Genomic DNA, 19,915 nt, shown 5'->3' with positions numbered 1-19,915 from the left:
AATTATAAAATTTAATTTTCGTCATGTATTTATTTAGTAATGCAGGTTATATCTTTTTAATATGAATTGCTGCAAACCAAATTACGTAATTTGTTTAACAAAAAATATGGGTTCAGGATGGTTGATGTTGAACTTGATTTACCAATATATTCTCACGTTCGATTAAAACGTGCTCCAATGTTTTTTTTTAAAATGGAATACACAACTACGATTGTCACGTGTAAAATGAGATGTTTTATATACGTCTATGTGACAACAGCTTAACGACACAAATAAACCAGAAAACATATAGAGCTCAAAATGCTGTGTTCAACAACAGACAGATGTCTATACAATGCGTCAAGCTCTAAATTGTCCTGGGTCAATTAAATTCTTCATAATTCAGTTCAGTTTTGTCGTATTTCTGGTTTTTATGCTTAAACTGTAAATACATTTGGTTTTGTCCAGAAAGCATCGTTGTTCAGACACAGCAATGTTGATTTAACTAGTTTATATGAAAAAGCCATATTTATTCAGAAACCTATTCGTCAAAGCACCTTCATTATATTTCAAGCTCTGCATCGCCTTGATTATATTTGGACAGTTGTAAAAAAATAAGGAGATTTGGTATCATTAGTAATAAGACATTTTTTCACCTAACACCAAAAGACAAATTAAGGATTACACGTCACCGTATGGCCTCATGTAATGACCAAAACATGTACCGTATAGTAAGCAGCGGGATACCAAAATGTAAAACGATTTCAAAGTGAAAACCAACGACCTAATTTCTATTTATATGAAAGAAAAACCAAACCATGAAAAACCGCAATCAAAGAAAACCACTGCTGTTATATATGTTACTCCCAACATCAAAACACGTTGATATAGCATCAAAACAAACTTCTACGCTCTACGCAGACAAAAATAATTGCAGAGACAGCGTAAAAAAAAACACATGCAAAGACTTCCTTTTGAATATCCCTTCCCATACATGTGTGTATGCCTGTGCTCACTCCGTCGAATGAGGGGAGTCAAAAGTTGCTAAGTGATTACGAAAACGGCATATGTCCTGGTAATATGCGTAATTTTCATTTGATGACTCCGTGAACTTTGAAGTTAAAGTAGTTCTGAATATGGATGAAATAGTTGAGACTGGACGTTAACGCCTTTTTAAAGACGTTAACAATTCATTGCACATAAATCAAATTCAATGTGGGTTATAAGTCAATGGGACACACAAAAGGTGGATCTAATATACACTGCATGATGTTATGAATATTGCAAAATGACAGCGTTCAATAATTCAGAGGGGGAGGAGGGGTGGCCTTATTTCATGATACATCAAGATAAATGCGTGATATCAAATTATATTTAATGGCAACATGATGTAAGTGTATTTACAATATGTCAAGATTTAAATCCCTATGAGTCTAGAAAATTACAAATAAATTAAATAGAGAATTCAAAAGATCAGCAATCAATATATAATTCATTAAATTATACAAAACACTTTGATATTACAAGAGAACTGCCGATGTCTACCTTCTATCTCTACCCATGTAATAAATATCCGCCAGTTCACCCTGACAATTAACAGCATGTAAAATGTCTCAAGAAAGTATTTCTTTGTACCAAAGGTTAAACCATGGGTACTATTTTGTTTCTGGGTCTGGTATGTACCAATCTGAATCCATTGAAGCTAAAAAAAATCAAATTAGTTAATTATTGCAGAAATATTTCAGAACTACTACGGTGTGGCTCAAAACAAGGCTCAATCATAAATTACTTGCAAAACTATGTTTAAATGCATTGATGGTTGTATTTATCATTTTGCATTGTTTGTTTACATTGACAATTGAAAATAGCGAAATCAATACGATTTTAGGGACGACTTTTGGGGAATGTTTAAAGTAACGACACATTTCTGTCTAATCATATCCATTTAATATTGATTAGACAGATATTGGGCGACCAATATTAGTCATATTCCCAAAAGACAACTCTATTTCTATATCCTATTATATAAGTCAGTTGTTTTTAAATATTGGAGAATATCACAATTTATTAATTTGACCCCCCATTTTATTTATGACTATTATTATTCCGCAATAAAGAGGGGTTCAAATGGAAAATTTTCCTTGAAACTGAATTTATGTCGTTATGATATAACAAACGTGAAGAAATTTTTGCCTACAAGACATCTTGACGCATGCTATAAAAAGCTGGTGCCATGTAAATTATATTTTAATTAAACTTTTAATTGACATAGATAACAAATAACCCTGTGGGTTTATTTTTTAAGTTTCAATCGTTCATGGGATGGACAAAATTTGCAATATTTCCACAGAACCTACTTCTATATAAAAATAGGGAGACGTGGTATGATTGCCAATGAGACAACTCCTCACCAGAGACCAAATGACGCAGAAGTAAGCAACTATGACTACTTAGATCTAACAAAGTAAAATATGTGTATTTAGCTGTCACCTTTTTTTATGTGGTTGAACAAGTTTACACAGACTTTCAAAAGTGAAAAGGACAAAAAAAAGCTACTGTCAATCATCATTCTGGTGTGCAAAAGGTTATTCAAAAACTTTTGTTGAATACAAAGATGTCGGGTTAAATTCCTCTGTATAAAAAATAAGAAGATGTGGTAGGATTGCCAATGAGACAACTATCCATCAATACCAAAATAACGGAAATTTAAGCGATGTATATGTCATCGTACGGCCTTCAACAATGAGAAAAACCTCATACCATATAGTAAGCTATAATAGGTTCCCATTGGACAAAATGTAAAACAATTCAAACGAGATACACAACGGCCCCATTTATGTGCAAATCAATAATCGAAAAACAAATATAATAGACAGAGAAAAACGAGAACCACTGAATTTCAGGCTCCTGACTGCATTGGCTTTCTCACAGGCTCATACACTAAAAGTCTTCAAATCTTACTTAAAATTGAGTATGAAAGAGGATGCCTATATCATATATTATTGAACAATTTCAACCATTTTACATATCTGCATATTTTAAATGTCATTCAGAGTTGCAGTTGAAGGCATTTTGTTAAAATGCAAATTTTACATGGTATTGTTAAGTTTTACACCGATGGACTTCGCTTTCCAAAATTAATAATGTTGTGTCTGGACGACACTATTTATTATACTTTCAAAAGAAATTTTGCTTTAAGTTAAGAATGGGCTTATACGTTTTGGATCAATACTCAAAGTTTGTCAAAATATGCTAAAATTGCAGCTTTTGGCTATCTTCCGGCGTGTATAGTTTAAGTAACTATTTTAAAATAAGCATAATTTTGTCAAAAGCTAGAAGAATACTCATGGCGCTCTGATTTGTTTTTTTTTTAAATGGCCCCAGTATGAAACAAATTCAGGTATAACTGGCCTATTTCTCTTTGTAAACGGAAATAGATCATGGAGAAAAACAATGCAAAGCACATTTGTTATCCTGTCCATGTTTAACATACTTGCGTTTCCATGTTTTGTTTTGTGGATATGTTTGTCCGCAGATCATTGTTTTGTGTTTTTTTTTTCTTGAAATTAACTGACCTTTCGAACACTAATTCAGAAGTTAACAAATAAACTCATCATAGATAACCACATTTAAAATTTTGTACGCCAGACCGCGCGTTTCGTCTACAAAAGCCCACCAGTGACGTTCGAATAAAAAAGTTTAAAAGACCAAATTAAGTACGAAGTTGAAGAGCATTGAGGACCGAACTTCCGAAAAGTTTTGCCAAATACAGCTACGATCATCTATCCTTGAGGTAGAACATCATTAGTATTTTGAAATTTTTTTATAATCAAGTTTTATAATCAGTAATTTATCATTATGACCATATCAATGATAATTCATGTCAATACAGAAGTGATGACCACTGGGCTAGTGGCCATCGAGGAAGAAACCTCCACCAGCAGTGACATCGACACAGTGGTTGTAAGTGAACCCATCATATATACCAGGATTTAAATGTGCGTTTCGTCTACAAAAGACTCATCAGTGACGCAGTAAATTAAAATAAATAATGCTTTGGGTTTACATTATAGCTCACGAACTCTTCAATTTTACACACACAAACAATACAGTTGCTAATCGATAAAATTGAGTTCATTTGGCTATTCTTAAAATATACTTGTTTTTTCGTTTATCAATGTAATTTTACCCCCGGAATTCTGTTCTTTCTTCTGTTATCCGATTTTGTATTTCATGTATTGTTCGGCGTCTCTTACCCGATTTGACAGTTTCATGTTTCACTATTAGATTGAACTTACATTTTTCTGAGCTTTGCCTTTTGACCTGAAACAAAAACATGCCAACGCATAGGAGAAAGAAAAATATGTGTAAAGTAAACTTGTAATATATTAAACGAGATACTTCTAACCCAAAATGCATGCATGGTATAATGGCATACGATTTGACCAAATACTTTTTACGCAGAAGCATGATTTGTAATAGATTGATACCACTGCAGGCTACAAAACCCGAAAGAATTGTGCAGTTTCTACATCAGGTATCGTGCATATATTCCCCTCTCTAGTTATTTGGCACATGTTTGACACATGATTAACATTTTCAAGGTGACAAGGTCGAATTAGCAGCCTAAAGCAACAGTATTGCAATGAGTGTTCCAGCCGCATGCGTTTAATTCCTGATCAGTGAAATTTGCTTATGGAACGACTATTTGCCAGCTTAATACATTTCGAACACTGTAATTGGTTAATTGAAAGACGTTAATATTGACATTGAGCATTAGCGTAGAAATTAAAGCGTTTACCTTGTGTAATATATATGTAGGTTATCCAATGAGGGATTGGATATTATATAATAACATATCATAAAGGTTGCATACGAATCTGTAATTTTAATTGGCCAATAATATCTTTTTTCGTATGAAATGTAAAAAATTTGACTGCACGTGCTCGCCTTAACAACTTAAAACATTGCATAGAATAAACAAACGAATGTCTCTGTTCAATTCCGGTAATTTCATGGTTGTAGCATACACATGTAATTATAAGAATTGCAATGCTTCTTTTTTTAAAATTTTGTTGGGTTGTAAAAGCATTGAACGTGCGCACATTTTAGTGTATGTGCTTCTGTTAACCTTTTTACACACGGACATAATTACAAAAAAGCATTACATTGTTATAATGTTTTAAACGTATATAAGATTGCATTAGTTAACATATGGTAAATGGATTCAAAATTATATTATACGGTATGTAAAGCATAACATTATTTACAAATAGGATAAAAAGTTCTACAAATATAATTACTGTCAATGTTTGTTTGTTCGTTGACCTTCAAAGCTTCCATATTGAAGGACAAACGACAGGACAACACTGATGTTAAATCATCCATCCTTTTGGTTTTTGGTCTGTTACTACCACAAGAAATACAAATAACGTCATCTTCTTTAACATCTCCAATATTTTGTCTAGCTGTGGCGAGATGCACCTTTATAGTTCCTCCGGGTTTACATTCTTTGTCTGCGATTGTTACATTAAATATTCTGTAACTTTCTTTGCATAGTTGAAATAATAATTCCATATTTTTCGTATGAAATATTTCAACAATGTTACCTGATAATGAAATCTGAAATTTAACAAATTTTAAGTATACATAATATTTTTTCAGCTTCTAGTAAAACCCTATCAACTGATTTTAAAGTCTTTCAATTTTCTATGCTATAAGATACTAAAGATTCCCCGAATATACAGAACCCATCATGAATAGGATTATGTCTGAAAACTCATCAACTTTATTAAAGGCTGGTGATGCATGCATAGCAAGAGACGATTATCATGTCGACACACCAATCTCGCTCCTTTTGGAGTTCATGCGATTCCCTCGTTTTTAAATTTTTTTTTACCTCGATGTATAGCTTACCTGATTTATGGAAATTGAACATCGGTAAACTAACGTTGCCTTGCATTAAAATTACAAGTAGATATACACCTAGAAGAAAACTTTACGTTGCTGACTTTGCTGAAAGAGAGGCGAAAGATACCAAAGGTACATTAAAACTCATAAGCCGAAATAAAACTGACAACGCCATGGCAAAAAAAAAGAAAAGAAAAAGACCAAAAGACAAACAACAGTATACAAAACACGACATAGAAAACTAGAGATTGAGCAACACAAACCCCACAAAAAACCGGGGGTGATCAATAAACTGCTTTCAGAAATTCAGTATTCCATATAGGAATTTAAGGATTTATCGTCCGCATGCACATCTTGCCTATGTTGCTTCTAACGATATTAGTTCTTATATTATGTGCATAATATTTAATTTTTTTGTACCAACTATACCTGAACACGTTCATTACAAAACAAGTGTCACAGACAAAAACATGAATATCATGTGTTTTTTAGAACTATACTATGCTATGTTGTCATTGTTTTAACTATAAGATATTATTTTCAATTTACCTGAAATTTAGTGTTCACCAAACAGAACAGTTGATCTGAAACCCCTATTAGATTATACCCTTTTTCTTCCCACAACTTTTGTGTGTCATTCGATTTTTCATGCAAAACACAATGCACAACAATGTACAGCTCTCCACCAGTTTCTGGTACCTCCTTTGTTAAAATCATTATCACAACTTTTCTTTTATATTCCATTAGAGTACATAGTGTTTCATGAATATCTGAGAAGCTAGATTCTGAGGACACTGAGGTTCGAGACACAACTACAAATCTAAAATATGTGATTAGTGAATGCATTTAAGTTCAGAAGATTACAAGTTTCTAAGGGAATGTGGAATCGCTACATAGTAGTATGGTAGTTTCAAGCTAACTGCAGCTTATATAACTGTATGTTGTAGTATTCGGATTATTTTAATGAAACCCAACAACCTTCAGAAAACCACGATTTGGTTGAATAAGAGCACGATGCAATACACCAGAAGTCGCATCCAAAGGAGGAATTGGGTTTATTACTATAACAGCTGATATCTACAATACTTGTAGGGACATTCTGTTGTTAAAATTTCTCAACCCTGTTCAAACTTGAAATTTCTCACCTCCAACTAGACATTTCTGAGTATTAAGTTTGCATTTTCCACTTTCAAGTTGGAACTGAGAAATTTCAATATGGAAAGAAGTAATTTCAATTTAGATGTGAAAAATGTCATTATGATTCAGCATTCAACCTGCATACTACCAAAAATAGTCTAGCGTTAGAAAAAAGAATTGCGAACAAATTGATTTACATATTTAAAAACTATCAAAAAATAAATGAAGATGAAAAGTAATCGTGCATCGTTATACAGATAAACAGATGAAGCTCTCAAAGGTTTGAATACCATACGTAAATACGTTTGGAAACAATCTGCACGAATCAAGAGATAGGGATTTTTTGTATAAGGAATAATTTGTAGATCGGAGTTTAGAAGATTACAAGTATCTAAGGGAATGTAAACATATTAGTATAATAGTTTCAAGCTATCTACAGCTTATATAACTTTATGTTGTAGTATTCGGATTATTTTAAAGAAACCCAACAACTTTCAGAAAGCCACGATTAGGTTGAATAAGATTTCCTTGATTCTCTATGAAATCAATACATATAAGGCGTGATGCTGCTGAAATAGTCAGTTAGTCCGGGCAATAAATCAGTCATCTCGTATATGGAACTGTATAGCTAAGTGCTTATTGCCAAGCAAACAGATAGCACCAAGTTATATGGTTGACGCATGCATTACTGACGATGTTTACACTGTCAATACATCGGTCTCACTTGTTTAGCTATAGAACCAGGTTTACCCACCAGAATTTGACAATTGTTTTCCATTCGATACGTTGGTTGATATAGTCGAGCGTTTGGTTTTGTCAGGTTTTATGGACTTCCCCCTTTTTGAATTTACCTTGAAGTTCGGTATGTTTGTTGATAATTTTTTCCGTCATGCGAATCTCTCGTATTTTTCCTCTTTCTTTGTATATTTAAAATAATTTAAAAATTTTAAACATCGGTAAAAGTCTATTGCCTCAAATATACTCCATTTGTCCATAGGGTGTCTATATGCCATTTTGTTTTTCTTTGTTGAAATAAGTATTTGTTTTTATAGCGATTAAGATTATAACACAATGTTGACTGTTGTACACCAGTTTTTGATATTTTTACCTATTGCGTCCGTTTGTTTTGCTCACATGTTGTTGTCAATACAATGGAATTCTATGCGACTGTCAAGTGAAAGGGTTCAGCTAGCTATAAAAACAGGTTTAATCCACCATTTTCAATATAAGGAAATGCCTGTACCAAGTCAGGAATAAGACCGATGTTTTCCATTCGTTTGATGCGTTTGAGCTTTTGATTTTGCCATTTGATAAAGAACTTTCTGTTTTGAATTTTCCTTGGAGTTCGTTATTTTTGTTATTATACTCTATACATAGTAACCCACATAAAGTACAGACATATGGGACCATATGAAAGCAACTTTGGAACGCTTTGATTAGGTTGATTAAGCATGTGAATTCATTCATTACATCCGTAAAAGGTTAATAAAAAGAGAAAAACATATTATGAAAGACATCAGTGTTCAATCACTTACAATGAGAACATATCAGTATTGAAAGATACTGATCCTGTACTGGTTATATCAGTAGGCTCAGTTAACTGCCAGTCACCCACGCAGTCTGGACGAACCTTGTTCGATGCGAGTACAACTAACTCATCACAGTCAGTTTTGGAACGGAGAGGTAGGGTTATTGTTACATCTTGTTGTGGCTGGATATTTTTAAATGTATTGATAACTAAAATTTCACTAAATATCCTTCCTGCTATAACTTCATCGCTTAATTCTGTTGTATCAATTACCTGAAAAACAACCAAACATAAAATACATTAAACAATTAATAGTCCGGTCATTCGATAAAAATATGTAGTTTCTAAAACAGAGGCAGACATGGGCTATCACATTTAGTGATTTAAAAAATATATGAAAGTTACACAAAGTACGAATGATGACAAAACAGTCGATACCAAAAAATATGATGTATAAGTATTTTGAAAAATTAAACTTTTAACTTAAGGCAACTCAACTCTCTATCTTTGATTTTTTTTTATCACCAAACAATGGAAAACAAAAAGGTAAGTACGCATTCTAAAATCACTTCATGAAAAGCACTAAAACAAGAAACTACCAAAAATTGATTGTTGGTTGCTTAACTTCCAGTGGCAAATAGTTCATTCATATTCAGGACGATATGTCGAGGAAAGACAGACAACTACACGGCAAAGAAAATAAATAAGTACGAGTAAAACTACTTTGTTGTACCATTAATCTATCATTTTAAATTAAAATTTCACAATCCAATAAAGGCCAGACCAATCCGGAACAGATTCCACACAGTCAATAAAGGTAATGACACTTCCGAGCAGACTCCACACAGTCACTAAAACTCACGCCACTTCCGAGCAGACTCATCACAGTCAATAAAGGCCATACCACTTCCGAGAAGACACTTCTCTTTGTTTTTATAAAAACGTAGAACCCTAAAACGGAAAATCAATAAGACACCTGTTAAAAAATCACAAACAAGCCGACCAAAACAAGACCGCCTTAAATATATCAGTCTTGACAATTTAACCACACTTCCCAATAGAAACCAACCTTTGTGATAAAATTACGCAGAAATCTTGACCAACTTGCATAATCTTTCTAGTGTTAAGATGCCACGGTTGCTAAAAATCTATGCAAACAGGTACACAAAGAACTCACCCACTGGAAGCACTGTAACCAATGGGAAAAATCACAAAAAGAAAAACAAGAAAGAAACCCCCATATTATTTACACCCCTGCCGTTTTAAATATCTTTATACTATGCGTTAGATCATATCTTCAAAACCGTCAACGGATTTCTTATGAAAAAGATGCTGACTTTTGTAATATCGATGACCAAACAAAGACAGCTTATTATAACGTAAACGTACTTTAAATGAGACGCTTGTGTCATTTCTTAGTGCATTTGTTGGTATATATACTTTTGCACCAGGCATAACGTTTGGATGAAATATTGTATCTGAATTCGAAATTTTTATTTTTTCAATCTTCTCTTCCGATATTATTACAAACTTGTTGTATACGCCATCTTGAATTCTGAGATGGAGCGACACAGTTGTCTGAAAAGAGAAAGAAAAAACACAATATATTGTACCATACCGCTGTTAAGTGTATATTAGTATTTGAATGAATAAAGCTTTGTTTAGTGTATCCGTTCTTTCATCGGGTTGATACACATGTCTTTTCTAAAACTGCATGTCACTTTCTGGATATCGTTTGGTTGCAGTCTTACTGACATATACCCTACATTTCCCTTTTGTCAAAGCAAAACTCGATACAAAGTTAATTTACATGAATTCATAGCGCAGACGAAAGTTTTATAGTCAATTAAGTAGTAAACCGAAGTCTATTAACAGTAGGACAACCGCAAGTGTATGAGTAAGGATTTCGGTGCTCAGTGAAACGGTTCATTAGACGACGTTGTCAACACGTAATAGCGGCCACAGCTTGACATTTATTTTAGCATTCGATGACTATATCAATTAAGTAGTAAGCCGATGTATCTTAACAGTAGGACAACCACAAGGGTCCTTGTAAAGATTTCGGTGCTCAGTGATACGGTTCATTAGACGAGGTTGTCAATACGTAATGGCGGCCACAGCTTGACATTTATTTTAGCATTCAATTTCTATATAAGTTAAATTCATGACATTATTAGATAATTAGTTAATTTAAAAGCATTAAACATTCTCACATACTGTGAATCTCAAAGATACTGATAAAAGTGATAGGGATTGTTTCTAGAGAGTGTTAATTTCTTTGATTTTTTTGCAGAGAAACAGTGCTCTGGTACTGACATGGTTTTAAGGATATATCTTAATTGTAGAATTATAAACTTTGAATACTTTTTTTTAAAAACAAAATCTCTACTCCCTCGGGGCAAAGTTAATTTCAGAAGTGCGCGTATCATGTGTACTTTATTTGGCACCAACTTTATTACCTGAAAGTGTTAAAAAAAACGTTTCTTTCACACACTGTGGAAACCGATGATTTGGTTACTCGTAACCTTTTGATATATCTTGAACTTTAGTGAGTCCAATTAAAAGTAGAAAGTGTCTTCTGGCTTTTACCTCTACTTTTTCTAGCTAAAGAAAGACGAACTTTGAATTTTTGAATTAAATTCATTTTACTGCATTCAGAAAAAAAAAACAGTTTCGGATATAAAAAAAAAAAAAAAAAAAAAAAAAAAAAAACGTAGGCAACAGAGATACAGTCGACAGAAAAGTATCTTTACTATTCTCTGGAAAATAAATGGTACTATAATTTTGTATTTGAGTTAACAATAACAATTACCTGCAAATCTTCTGTATTCACGAACGTGTTATCGGACTCATCTAAACGTCCAAAACAGTTTTCTAAAGATACAAATTTCAGTTGTCTATTGGGTCTCACTAGACTATTTACTTGAACCTTTAGTTGAATTTCTTTTTCTTTACAGTCCCATGCTCTTAATTCATATATGTCACTAAAATACTGTTCAGAAGTTTGTAGATGGTATTGGGTATTGACAAATTCAGGTTGCATTTTGTAAAGCTGGAGAACAAACGGTCTACTGATCTTTGTGGTGTCAACTTCAACTTGCACAGAATTACAGTTACATGCCTGGTGTGGTTGAATAGAAACAAGTTCCTTGCTGACAAACCTGAAATATGAAAATGCACAAAAGAGGTTTCCCAGGAAGCGTATAAAAACACAATCCCCAAAACAGATAGATAACCATTAAGCAAATAACCCGTTATAAATATATTAGAGATTAAAAATATTCTAGAAATGTTGTATGAAAAGAAAAGAAAAAAAAAAACAATTCACTAAAGATACCAGGCTTATTATTTTATACGCCAGACACGCGTTACGTTTACTAAAGACTTAGCAGTAACTTTCGAATCTAAACAGTTGGAATGCTAAATCAAATGAGAAGTCCGAATATCCATGCCAAATACGACGAAGGCAATCTCTGCCTGGGGATTATATAACCTTAGTGTTTAGAATAATTCAACATTTTATTACATTACAAATCAAGTTTACGTACCAAGACATCTTGTCACTGATATTGAAAATCACACAAAAATTATGATAAGGAAAAAAAGGATTTAAAATTAATTTTGATTGATTGATTAAGCTATGTTTGCTTTACTACACATCATCATAACTCAATTTTGAGGGTGATTTAAGTATAAAGACAATCCTATAAATACCCATTTCTGAATCCAGGAATTAGCTGACACTGTCTGTCAAAGGCCTCTAATATCTGATGCTCTTTGGAGCCATTACTGTTGGTAGCCCAATCCTAAAAGTCCAATTTAACTCTTAAATGACACAATTGCATAGTCAGCAGCTATATAATATATGTATCTATCGTTTTCAAAATACTGCATTTTTTTGTTATTTTAAAAACGTAAAAAATAAAAAAATACAAATATTGAAGAAATTATATTACTCTATGGTACTTGTAACACACTAAATTAAGGCCAGCGTAGTTTACCGATGTTCAAATCTCTCAAATGACCAATAAGACACAAATCAAGGCAACAATTAAAACCCGAAGTAATTGCATGAACGCCAAAAGAAGCGAGACGTGGTGCGTCTCCTGCTATGCATTCATCACTCGCCATGCGAATTACCACTGAGAAAATGTCACATTCGGAAACAAGACACAATTGGTAATACTACAGATCAGGCGATCACACTGGTATCAAAATATCTTAGACCGCGAAACATGTCGCTTAAAATAGTTGGAAAAAGAAAGCCAATACTTGAAATTAACACTTAAGGATAAAAACATCTATAGAATCGTAAAATAATGAAGAAAAAAATTACATGAGATTACATTGTACCAAGACTGTTGGCTCCCAAAAAATTATCACTTAATAAAGTTTAGAAGAAAAGTTACCCATTCTACTACACAAGGATCGATACCAAATTTGAGTAATATGTCCACTATGCGAGGACTTTTATCCATCACAGCTATGTATAATGCTTTATGGCCTTCCTTTAAATAAACATAGAAATTATTAAATACTGGGAATTAAAATATCTATATAATTGTTAACAGTGCAGATGCAAATGAAACGCTTAATACTTTAAATTATTTTGTAACTTCACCTATTAAAACAGAGAAATAATAATATTTCAAACTGAACTTTCTCATATGTATATTGTCATAATGAGAGCATTTTCTTGTTATCTGAAAACTATATCTCGATTATAGATTTTGTATGCTTTATTAATACTTTTGATAAAATAATAAACATTTAACAGATCCAAGATATAAAATTAATATATGTATATATATGTCCATATTGTCAAAGTAAAAATACATACATGCTTCTTATTGTCAAAGTAAAAGTAGCAGAAACACAATTGTTAGAAGCTCAAGACGAAATATCAATTTCGATCTTTTTTACAAATCAAGATCTGCCTGAATCGCACAAACTCAGATCAGACGAGTGGACACGATCGGCATATTTAATACTGTAACACTACCTATGAAGAACACGCATTGAAATACCAAGCAAATCTCAGGATATCATGATTCTTTCATATATATATTTCATTTATAGATATAACGACAAACTTCAGATGCCAAAATGCCATCCCTAATTTTCCTTTTTTTTTTACAGATAACTAAGAATTGTATGTTATAGTACAACAAACCATCAAAAACAACTGAAACTATTCATAGAAGTAATGTAATATTCTGAATACATACTATTTTCATTTGTTTCCCACATATCAAACCTATTTCAAATTGGTATAAAACAGATTATATCCTACCTTATTTTCGGCCTCTAAATTTGCACCAAGTGCTATCAACAATGCAGCAACATGATCGTGTCCACGTGACACGGCTAAATGAAGTGGCGTGTCCCCATACTAAATTACAAATAATTCGCAATAATGTAAAGGAATTGATATGATAATTCAAAAAATATTTTTCAAATTATTTAACAGTTAATGAAGTTTCTTTTTAATCCGTAAAATGCTGAAGTGACGAATCTGACACCATTCTGCTATCTATATTTAAGTATTCAAAATTGTTAGACCAAATATAACATTATTAGTTGTTATTTGTTGTTATTGGCTTTGAACTAGTTGTGTTTTTTGTGATTTTTTTTTTTTTTTTTGCTGTGTGTCGAGCTGATTAGTTAAGCCTTTTCAACTGAAGTTTTTATTTGTTCTTATGTTGTGCTGTAAAACCACTGTTAAGGGGAGGATTGGACGCCCGCAAACATGTTTAATCCCGCCAAATTCGGTATGTGCTTGTCCCAAGCCAGGAGCCTGTTATTTAATGGTTGTCGTTTGTTGCTGGTTATCATATTTGTTTTTGATCAATTCTTTTGTACATAAATCAGGCCGTTCGTTTTCTCGTTTGAATTGTTTTACAGTAATGTTGTCATTTCTGGGCCCTTTATAGCTTGATATGCGGCATGGGCTTTGCTCAGTGTTGAAGGCCGTAATGTGACCTATAGTTGCTGAATTCTACATTATTTGGTCTCTGGTGGAGAGTTGTCTCGTTGGCAATCATACCACATCTTCTTATTTTTATACTTATGCCTTTCAGTTCACAGGGGCACCATCGTTTGTAGCTAATAATTTAAATATTACTTTTCTGTTGTAAATTTCATGAGAAGTTACATAAATAAGATTGCAAGTCTAAGTAACGATTTTGTCTGTTCTGTTGGCTTTGATGCTCCGCATTGTTTTAAGTAATTGGCTTCTAACATTTTTGCCTCGAGCGTACGTATGAAAATAAATTCATCATATATACCGAAAATTATTCCAGATACTAAATCTGTTATATCAATGTAGATGGTTCGATGCTGCTGGCAAAGGAATAAAAGAAAATATGAAAAAAATGCGCACATTTTCTAGCTCTTTGTTACTTGCATGATTTAATTTATACATTTTAGTTGTGAATTTACAATTTTTACCCTAAGTATGATATGGCTGTTTAACTAAGGCTGGATCTCATTCAGATTAAGTTGACCTATGTAGATGCATTATGCCCATTAAGACTGTCATACAAATGGTAGGTTTTGCGCACTGTGACACCTTGTTTAACCCATAGTTTTCAGTTAAAGGTGTCTTGACAGAGGCAAAACTATGACAGTATATCGTCAAAACCACCCAGTATATATCATTATTGATTTGTTTTAGAATTAGTGATTACTTATCCTTAGGTTACAACAGTGTATATCAGTTATTTGCATTAGCTAAATAAACCGCTATGACATTTGCAATATGTAGCAACGAATAATAAACGACGAAAAGACTAACAAAAATCCACAATACATGACACAGACAACTTTAAATTGACTGACACCAACTCACTATAAACCGTGGAGGAATTCAGGGGCTCCAGGTCAGCTGATGCTGATCCGCTAGCGAAAGTCACCGTTTTATCGGTATTGAAATCTTTCCTTTGGCCAGTAGTAACATATATGTTTACCTCATCTGTACAATTAATGTCAGCACCACGGCCCACTAGATTTGTTATTGTGTCTGTGTTTCCGATTGATGCTGCAATGTGTAGGGGTTGCCTTCCAATATTCTGAAATAAAACCAGATACATATCAGGGAGAACATCACATTTTTTTTCTGGAATAATCTTCTTAGGCTCACTAATGAGTAACAATTTGGAAAGCCAAAAGCAAATAACGTTTGAGAACATATAAACACTACAATGATTTTAATATAACTGCAAAAGTCGTTTAAGGTCAACTTAGCATGCAGGGGTGCAAACTTAATGTTATCACCACTACATATTTTATAAACTGAAAATCTAAAAACAAAATGTATTCTTTAAAGCATACGAGAACTGGGTACAATTGGTAAGAACGAGCAATTATCATTTGTGCATATTCATTAGTTAATATGATTAAAACAGGAATGCAACCAAGAGAACACTGAAGATGAATCATTTGTAACAATTGAATACATATACCACAAAACATGACTGAATAATCGCAAGGTTATTATCATGTCTTATAAGCTAAAAATGAAAATACACTTTATACGTACATCCGGTAATATGAAACAATATAAAAAGCATAAACAAAAACTAAAAAGGTCACTGGTTCCTCTTTAATGGACAAACATATGTAGACTCCGAGTAAACCCATCTTTTAAAAAACAGAAAAAGAAAAATAAGAATGATGAAAATACAAAATTATAAAAAGGAAAACGATTGTGTTTACTTACTAGCTGCAGTAGAACGCTTTCCTTCTCCATCATGCAACAATGTCTTTGATTGTCTATATGAAATACAAAAACAGGACAAAAGAAGAACTTTTAAGTCGTCAGCTGAAAAGTTAGATTAAAGTTATTGAGTAACAAACATATGCAATTTAAATTTTAGAAGATACCATGAAATTGCAATTAAACAAACGTCAAAGAAAAAATATGCGAAAAATAGTTTAAACGGTTATGAACTGTATAAAGTAATAATTAACAAAACAAACACAACATAGGAATATATAAGTTGAATGCTGAAAGGAATCTATAAACGCATCGTAGAATCTAAACACAAAAAAGCATAAAAACAACAAGATTCATCTTTGTCTAAAAGTTGCAACTTTTGTTTTCGTAATTTTAAACGATATTTACATTGAAACATTTACATTTAAATTTACAATCAAAATGCTAAATTTACATTTTGACAGTACCTCTTAAAATTGCCTTTTACTGGTTCGTACACCTCGAAATCAGACACGTACGTAGTTGTGTAAACGAGTGAAACTATGATCAATGCTTCTCTGTTCTAAAATATATTGTCCAAGTTTGTTATGGTAAATGAGATATCTGATCTACTTGAAGGTCAAGATTTTGTAATTTTGTTTTTATTTCTGCTAAATTTAATTGTTAGCCAAATGTTTTAGAATGCTTTTAAAACAATAAAAAACGAAAGATAATTGTTATGGATGAGAATGTTGTATTTATTCGCTTTCCCAAATCTGTAAATGCACTTGACAAAACCCAGAGAATTGCAATGTCACAAAGAGTTCAACGCGGAAAAAAACATCACACTTAACGCCAATGCCATTGTCGACCCAGCACAAGAAGGAGCGCAAAACTTTACAAGATGGATAATGGTACAAATGAGTTTATTAATGGTACAAATGTGTTTAAGACCGCTTACGATAGATTATATCAACAAATTACCGGCTAAAGTGCTTTACCTTAGTTTAATTAATCGTAATATTGCAAGGATTAAGTAATGGATTAAAAGACAGAATTTTAAACCAACAGGAAGTATTATTAATCAGTAAATATAATAAGAGTACAGTATCAACTTAAGATATTATCTGTAAACAACGGAAGAATTATAATGATATACCATACCTACCATACAATGTTGTTTCAATTCTGTAATTTTTCCGCTGCCCAGTTTTCCTTTTAAGAGTGTTTGTAATATATTATTATATCATTCTTACATGACTGACTTTCAAAAATAAAAGATTGAAATCAATTGTTTAAAATGTCCATGGTATGTAAACAGCACACACATTTTTAAACAGAAAACGAACCAGTACGCCTTGAACTTATATATATATATATTATGTAAATTAACCAAGCCTAAATTGAAAACAACGCTCAAACCTATGATTGCGTTGGATAAAAACCGCAACTTTTATACATGTGCATGCAAAACAAAGGAGTAGGTTCAGTAAGACCCCTTTTGCGCCCCAAAATATATCAGTTTTACAAAATTGTTATAATGTAAACTTTTAGCTATTTATTGGAAAGTAGAATACTTCTGCTACATAAATATGGGCTGTTTTTGACAATACAATGCACATATATCGGGTACTAGCATCATTAAGTCATGCTAAATTACTGAAATCTTCACAATTTTAGCATTTGAGTTAAATTTTAGACGGTTTTCGTCTTAAATAGAAGTGGCCGCATACGTGTTCATTCTTAATATTTAAATGTAAGATGTATTTGATGATAATACATAACATATATAAAGGTTGAGGGTGAACACGGATGCGGCCACTTTCATTTTTGACAAAAACTATCTGAAAAGTGACATATTATGGCATATTTGAAAGATTTTTCATATTTAAGCTTGAATATGAGCGTCTGAAATGACTAAATCAGTTCAAATCTTTCACACAAACTAATTGAATCGACTGAAATAGACACTTAAGTATTTAAAAAGTGTACAAAATCTTACATCAGATGAACCTGAAATTTGAGGCCAAAATAGGCCCTTACCGGACCTACTCCTTTCTTGGTAGAGGGGTCTAAATACAGCACAAACAACATTTTCCAAAATACCAAATGAGTGAAAAAGTATATTTTAACAATTTATACATAAGAGTATTTACAGTTTTCATGCACAAGGTTATAAAAGATCGTTACTGACAAAAACCAAACAGATATTGTTATATAGTTGAAAAAATTCATCACATAAAAACTAAATGAAAAGAACAAGAATCCATAATGAAAACGGGGTGTCCGCTACTGCTTTTCTAGAGGCACCCGTCGTGAAGCCCATGACAAGTTTAATCCCCATGATAAGCCAGAATAGTTTATGTCACAAATGAATTCAGTAGGACGGGATTTTTGAAACCATATATGAAACATATGGATAGTGATATGTGACACGGATAATCAATTGCAGTCAGCCAAATTATTTTTGTATCCGTAACAAAATTTCGTAGATCGTAGCTTGATCACCTTAATTGCTACTGGCAGCTATACTTTTGCATCTCCACATTCAACATATAGCCATCCAATATTTTCTAATAGAAAGAAAGTTCATGTCAATGGGTTTTTATCTTAAGTAATATATAACACAGGATGACTAGTGGAAAATATACCAGTACTATGTTTCCTCTTTTAAATGAACCTTATCCAATTTACCGAAGCAACCATTGATTGCTAACGGAGTTTATATTTTATATCCTGTTGTTTTCATTTTTAAGTATGATCTATTACAGTTCTCATTCCATACCAATCAATTTATTTCAATAACTGTTGCCTCACACAGTACAGAAACTGATTAAGGGGTTTTCCAAATGTATACTTTTCTAATAACGGGTTAATCATATGGGTCATAAATTTCAAAGTTGAAATATTTCCATTTAGATAGGCGATACACGTAGCAAAGGCACAGTTTAAGCAATCCACTATCGCTTTTTCTTTATTTGCAATTGTGCAAAATTGTTGAGTGGATAATACATAGGACATGGACTTTGGTATGTATCTTACTGACTTTACCGTGAATGAATGTGGTAATTTCTGTTTTAGTCACTGGAAATCTTTTTTCCAACTTTTATAAAAAAAAAACCCATCATAGATACCAGGCTTATAATTTGGAGACACAGACGAGCGTTTCGTCTGCATAAGATTTATCATTGACACACAAATCAAAACAACTGGAAGGTCAGATCAAAAACGAGGTTGAAGATTATTAAAAAAAGAAAGTTCCAGAAAGTTATGCTAATCACGGCTAAGGCAATCTAAGGTGGGGTGGGGGTGGGGTTAGGGGGAAGAAGAATAACCGTAGTATTTCGAGTAATTCAACAGTTTATAATATTTTATTACTACAAAGTAATATCTAATATCGGAGTAACTGCTTTGATGGGCAGTTCTCTGAAAATATCAATGAATTCTATTCCCATTTCAAATATAAATTATCGAATAGTCAATTTAAAAAAAAAAATCTTTTAGAACAATCATTCAAAATAAATAATTCTTATGTTTTTTTTCAAATTCAACAGGGTTTATTGTAGCCCTTTCGATAATGACATATGTTACAGAAGTTGTTTGTTAGAAGAAAAAAAGCTAAGAATATTTTTTTATACACATGAATAATGTCTTTTAGACATTTC

The 19,915-nt window shown here is 32.5% G+C and overlaps 1 protein-coding gene across 1 annotated transcript; it reads right to left on the bottom strand.

Annotated features, from left to right (window-relative positions):
• Window positions 1-1,335: 1,335 nt before the first annotated feature.
• LOC127738692 (uncharacterized) lies at window positions 1,336-17,466 on the bottom strand. The gene is made up of 13 exons (XM_052250028.1): window positions 17,419-17,466; window positions 16,275-16,376; window positions 15,523-15,624; window positions 13,848-13,946; window positions 12,964-13,062; window positions 12,269-12,360; window positions 11,367-11,715; window positions 9,944-10,132; window positions 8,562-8,827; window positions 6,439-6,709; window positions 5,283-5,601; window positions 4,278-4,302; window positions 1,336-1,681 (listed from the first exon to the last, which is right to left on the bottom strand). Exons 2-13 carry the CDS (start codon window positions 16,305-16,307, stop codon window positions 1,621-1,623), a joined length of 1,905 nt encoding a protein of 634 aa, XP_052105988.1. The 5' UTR covers window positions 16,308-16,376; window positions 17,419-17,466; the 3' UTR covers window positions 1,336-1,620.
• Between the last annotated feature and the right edge of the window lie 2,449 nt (window positions 17,467-19,915).

This window comes from Mytilus californianus, unplaced genomic scaffold, assembly GCF_021869535.1.
Source record: "Mytilus californianus isolate M0D057914Y unplaced genomic scaffold, xbMytCali1.0.p SCAF_4, whole genome shotgun sequence".
Classification (NCBI taxonomy): domain Eukaryota; kingdom Metazoa; phylum Mollusca; class Bivalvia; order Mytilida; family Mytilidae; genus Mytilus; species Mytilus californianus.
This window is presented reverse-complemented; position numbering and strand designations above follow the sequence as displayed.

Bases quoted from the DNA above. Each gene is read 5' to 3' on its own strand.
- LOC127738692 (XM_052250028.1), bottom strand. From the start codon at position 16,307: ATGATGGAGAAGGAAAGCGTTCTACTGCAGCTA. The intron at 11,716-12,268 runs GTATTTATAGGA...TTCATATTTCAG, and splicing joins ATTCCTGGATTCAGAAATGG to GTTTGTCAGCAAGGAACTTG. The intron at 10,133-11,366 runs GTAATTGTTATT...TTCTCTTTTCAG, and splicing joins TGAATACAGAAGATTTGCAG to ACAACTGTGTCGCTCCATCT.